We start from the raw sequence: 5,035 nt of genomic DNA, 5'->3' as shown, positions 1-5,035 counted from the left end.
CCCCTGCCTTTGTTTCTGTTTTAGGGGGGTCTGGTGTCACCCCCCGCTCGGGATTTGGGGGTGTCACAGACCCCCGGGGCCGCCCCAAAATGCGGGGGAGAAGGGAATTGGGAATTTGGGGGGTAGGGGTGTCAAAAGAGGGGAAAGGACACCCCAAAATGAGGGGAGGTCGTGTTTGGGGGCCTCAAGGAGGGTCCTGGGGTGGGATTTGGGGTTTGGGGGGGTCAGCAGGAGGCTGTTGAGGGGGTAAAGACCCAAAAAATGGGGAAAACGGAGCCCGAATTGGGGGTGGGATCCTCTGGGTGAGGGGGGACCCCCAAAAGCGAAGGGATGGGGTCACCCCGGGGGGCAGCGCTGTGAGGAGGGGGCGCTGGGGAAGGGTCTCGGTCCTTTGGGGGGTCCCTGGGGAGTTTGGGGAGGGGGCTCTGACCTCCGGGGGAACGGTGGGAAATCCCTTTTGTGCTACGGCCCCTTTAAGCGGAGCCCCGCCCCGTTGCCACGGTAACCGCTCCTTCCCGGAAGTGACGCACCGGAAGCGGAAGCGTCGCCATGAAGCTGCTGACCCACAACCTGCTGAGCTCTCACGTGCCGGGGCTGCGGCCCGGGGGCGGCTTCCCCCTGCGCATCGAGGTGGGAACCGGGAGAGCCCCGGGACACCCCCGGGACACCCCCGGGACACCCCCGGGACACCGGGAGGGGACAGCGCCGCTCCCCGGGCCCCGGAACGGCCCCGCCGCCTTCCCCGCTCCCGGTGCCTCCGTTCCCCCGGTTCCTCTCCCGTTCCCCCCGGGGTTCGGGGCTCCGCTCGGTGCCCTCCCCTTGAGCTCCCCCGGGAGTTTTCCCCGTTTAACGCTCCCGTTAAGCCCCGGTGACAGCGCCGGTTCCGCGCTTGGTGTCCCCGGTAACCCGCCCGCGTTATCCCGGTTCCTCCTCCGGTTATCCCAGTCCCGTTATCCCAGTCCGGTTATCCCAGTCCCGTTATCCCAGTCCCGTTATCCCAGTCCCAGTTATCCCAGTCCCGTTATCCCAGTCCCAGTTATCCCAGTCCGGTTATCCCAGTCCGGTTATCCCGGTCCCGTTATCCCAGTTCCGTCATCCCAGTCCCAGTTATCCCAGTCCCAGTTATCCCAGTCCCAGTTATCCCAGTCCCGTTATCCCAGTCCCAGTTATCCCAGTCCCGTTATCCCAGTCCCGTTATCCCAGTCCCGTTATCCCAGTCCCAGTTATCCCAGTCCCGTTATCCCAGTCCCATTATCCCAGCCCCAGTTATCCCAGTCCCAGTTGTTATCCCAGTCCCGTCATCCCAGTCCCGTTATCCCAGTCCCTGTTATCCCAGTTCCTCCCAGTTCCCCCAGTTGGTCCCAGTCCCAGTTCCCCCACAATTTCCCCCAGTTACCCCCAGTCCCAGTTATCCCAGTTACTCCCAATTATCCCAGTTCCCCCAGTTCCTGTCCAAGTTATCCCAGTTCCTCCCCAGTTCCCCCAGTCCCATTATCCCAGTTCCCCCAGTTATCCCAGTCCTGTTATCCCGGTTCCTGTCCCAGTTCCTCCCTCCCAGTTATCCCAGTTCCCCCAGTTCCTGTCCCAGTTCCCCCCAGTTCCCCCCAGTTCGTCCCAGTTATCCCAGTTCCTGTCCCAGTTCCTCCCAGTTATCCCAGTTCCCCCAGTCCCAGTTATCCCAGTTCCTCCCCAGTTCCCCCCCAGTTCCTCCCAGTTCCCCCCAGTTCCCCCCCAGTTATCCCAGTTCCTGTCCCAGTTCCTCCCAGTTCCCCCAGTCCTGTTATCCCAGTCCCGTTATCCCGGTTCCTGTCCCAGTTCCTCCCCAGTTCCCCCCCAGTTATCCCAGTTCCTGTCCCAGTTCCTGTCCCAGTTCCCCCTGTCCCAGTTCCCCCCAGTTATCCCAGTTCCTGTCCCAGTTCCTCCCAGTTCCCCCAGTCCCAGTTCCTCCAGTCCCGTTATCCCAGTTCCTGTCCCAGTTCCTGTCCCAGTTCCCAGTTATCCCAGTTCCTGTCCCAGTTCCCCCTGTCCCAGTTCCCCCCAGTTCCTGTCCCAGTTCCCCCCCAGTTATCCCAGTTCCTGTCCCAGTTCCTCCCAGTTCCTGTCCCAGTCCCCCCCCCTCCGTTCTCCCCCGTTAATTGCCCTCATTAACCCCGTTAATTACCCCAATCAGCCCCGCCCATCTCTCATTGTCCCCCTCATTAACCTCCCTGTTCTCAGTTAATTAACCCCCAATTAATTAACCCCCAATTAATTAACCCAAATTAATTAACCCAAATTAATTAACCCAAATTAATTAACCCCCAATTAACTAACCCAAATTAACCTAATCTAATTAACCACCAAATAATTAACCCTCCATTAACCCAAACTAACAAACCCCCAACTAACCAACCCCCAATTAACAAACCCTTCTTAATCACCCCAGCTTACTTAACTCCAAATTAATTAACGCCAGCTAATTAACCCCAAATTAATCAACCCCCGAACAACAAACCCCCGATTAACCCAAATTAATCAACCACCGAATAATTAACCCCGAATCACCCCGAACTAACGAACCCCCAAGGTACAAACCCCCGATTTATGAACTTCCATTAAGCCAATTAATTAATATTAATTAATTAAGCGTGGTTAATTACCGGCAGGCCGCGGAGGTGCGGGTGCGGCCGGTGCCGTTCAACGCCGCCTTCGTGGCGCGGCTGCTGCCGAGGCTGCGCTGGGACGCGCTCAGGGAGGCGGCCGAGAGCGTGAGAGGGGAACTGGGGGGGTCTGGGGGGATTTTGGGGGGGATTTGGGGGGTCTGGGAGGGATTTTGGGGGTCTGGGAGGGAAATTTGGGGAAATTTTGGGGGTCTGGGAGGGAAATTTGGGGAAATTTTGGGGGTCTGGGAGGGATTTGGGGGGTCTGGGAGGGAAATTCGAGGGAATTTTGAGGATCAGGGAGTGATTGGGGGGGGTCTGGGGGGATTTTGGGGGGGATTTGGGGGGTCTGGGAGGGAAATTTGGGGAAATTTTGGGGGTCTGGGAGGGATTTGGGGGGGGTCTGGGGGGATTTGGGGGAGTTTTGGGGGTCTGGGAGGGAAGTTTGAGGGAATTTGGGGGGTCTGGAGGGGGATTTGGGGGGATTTGGGGGGATTTTGAGGATTTGGGAAGGAAATTCGGAGGAGTTTTGGGGGTCAGAGGGGGATTTGGGGGGGTCTGGGGGGATTTGGGGATGGTTTTGGGGGTCTGGGGGGATTTCAGGGAGTTTTGGGGGTCTGGGAGAGATTTGGGGGGGGTCTGGGGAGATTTAGGGATGATTTTGAGGATTTGAGCGGGCTGGGGAGGAAATTTTGGGGAGTTTTGGGGGTCTGGGAAAGAAATTTGGGGAAATTTTGGGGGGTCTGGGGGGGATTTGGGAGAGTTTTGGGAGTCTGAGGGGATTTGGGGATGATTTTGAGGATTTGGGGGGTCTGGGGGGGAATTTTGGGGGTCTGAGGGGGTTTTGGGGGCGTTTTGGGGGTCTGGGAGGGAAATTTGGGGGAACTTTGGGGGTCTTGGGAATTTGGGGGAGGATTTTGAGGGTCTGGAGGGGAATTTGGGGATGATTTTGGGGGTCTGGGATGATTTTGGGGGTCTGGGGGGGGCTCTGTGAGCAGGAGAATCTTTTGTGGGGGGCAGGGATCATTTTTGGGGGGCTCAGGACCCTCAGAATTTTTGGGGAATGAGGAGAAATCTCAGATTTGGGGTTTTTAAGGAGGGAGAACAATTTGGGGGGGGTCCCCAAACCCCCCCAGTGACCCCGAACCCCCCCAGTGACCCCCCCTTTGTGCCCCCCCAAGCTGGGACACCCCTCGGAGCTGCCCCCCGAGCCCCTCCCCAACTACGAGGGCGACGAGGAATTCCTGCGCCGCGTCCACCACGTCCTGCTCGAGGTCAGGGGGGTCCCCAAAACCCCCGGGGGGGGTGGGGGGTCCCCAAAAACCCCCTGGGACCCCCAAAAACCCCCCGGGACCCCTCTGACCCCCCCCAAATTCCCGCGCAGGTGGAGGTGCTCGAGGGCTCCCTGCAGTGCCCGGACTCAGGGCGTCGCTTCCCCATCTCCAAGGGGGTCCCCAACCTCCTCCTGAGCGAGGACGAGGCTTGAGGAGGGGTCAGGACCCCCAAATTCACCCCCAAAACGAGGTTCAGCCCCTCCCCCCCCGGACAGGATTGTGGGGAGCGCGGGAAAACCCCAAATTCCCGCGGTTCTGCCCCAAAAACGAGGCCCCAGTTTCGCCCCCGCCGCTTTAAATCCGAGAGGGGCGTGGCCTCATCGACCTAATTTGCATATGGGCGTGGCCACATGCCCCTCCTCTATGCAAATTGCAAAACTGCTTATTTGCATTTTTGGCGGGAGTTTGTTTTATTTGCATAATGGGTGGGAAATTCCTTTTTTTTCCTCCCAAATTTCCCGTTTTTCTCCCTAAATCTTTCCTTCCTTCCCGAATTTCTCGGTTTTGCCCCAAATCCTTTTATTTTCCCTAAATTTCACCATTTTTTTTCCCCCCCAAGTCCCTCTTTTTGTCTCAAAATCCTCCGGTTTTGCCCTCAAATTCCTCTTCTTTCTCCTCATTTCCTCCTTTGTGCCCCCAGACTTGGATTTTGCCCCAAAAATCTCAATTTTTTCCCCATTTTTTTGCTTCCAAATCCTTCCTTTCTATTCCAAAACTCCCGTTTTTCCCCAAACTCCGTCTCTTTTCCCGCTGCTTTCCCGGGGTTTCCCTTCCCGACCTTCTGACCGTTACATTTTTAACATTTCCCATGGATTTAATAAAAAAATCCCCATTTTTTGGGCTCGATTTTGGGCCAGAATCGCCGCTTTTGGTCTCTTTGAGGATCCTTTGATAAAATCCGCGAGGGAAGGGGGAGAACGGGAGGGATTTTTGGGAGACCCTGGAGGTGTCCAGGTGAGCGGGGGATCCCGGGAGGCCCCGGGATGGTCCCGGAGGTGTTTCCGGGGCTCCCGGGAGCACCTGGAGCCTTTTCCCGGTGACCGCAACACCTGGGAGGACCCG

At 57.6% G+C, this 5,035-nt stretch overlaps 1 protein-coding gene across 1 annotated transcript; it reads left to right on the top strand.

Moving 5' to 3' along the window:
* The first annotated feature begins 496 nt into the window (after positions 1-496).
* Positions 497-4,832, top strand: TRMT112 (tRNA methyltransferase activator subunit 11-2). Its single transcript, XM_086871072.1, has 4 exons — positions 497-630; positions 2,646-2,747; positions 3,821-3,913; positions 4,024-4,832. Exons 1-4 carry the CDS (start codon positions 550-552, stop codon positions 4,123-4,125), a joined length of 378 nt encoding a protein of 125 aa, XP_086727198.1. The 5' UTR covers positions 497-549; the 3' UTR covers positions 4,126-4,832.
* Positions 4,833-5,035: the final 203 nt, after the last annotated feature.

This window comes from Cyanistes caeruleus, chromosome 34 (genome assembly GCF_971803275.1).
Source record: "Cyanistes caeruleus chromosome 34, bCyaCae1.hap1.1, whole genome shotgun sequence".
Classification (NCBI taxonomy): domain Eukaryota; kingdom Metazoa; phylum Chordata; class Aves; order Passeriformes; family Paridae; genus Cyanistes; species Cyanistes caeruleus.
The sequence above is the reverse complement of the archived record's forward strand: the minus strand, read 5'-3'. Positions and strand labels throughout refer to the sequence as shown.

What these genes read in the sequence shown, in the direction of transcription:
- TRMT112 (XM_086871072.1), top strand. Translation starts at nt 550, where the DNA reads ATGAAGCTGCTGACCCACAACCTGCTGAGCTCTCACGTGCCGGGGCTG. An exon ending in GCTTCCCCCTGCGCATCGAG is followed by an intron (nt 631 to 2,645) that starts GTGGGAACCGGG and finishes AATTACCGGCAG; the next exon opens with GCCGCGGAGGTGCGGGTGCG. An exon ending in TCCACCACGTCCTGCTCGAG is followed by an intron (nt 3,914 to 4,023) that starts GTCAGGGGGGTC and finishes ATTCCCGCGCAG; the next exon opens with GTGGAGGTGCTCGAGGGCTC.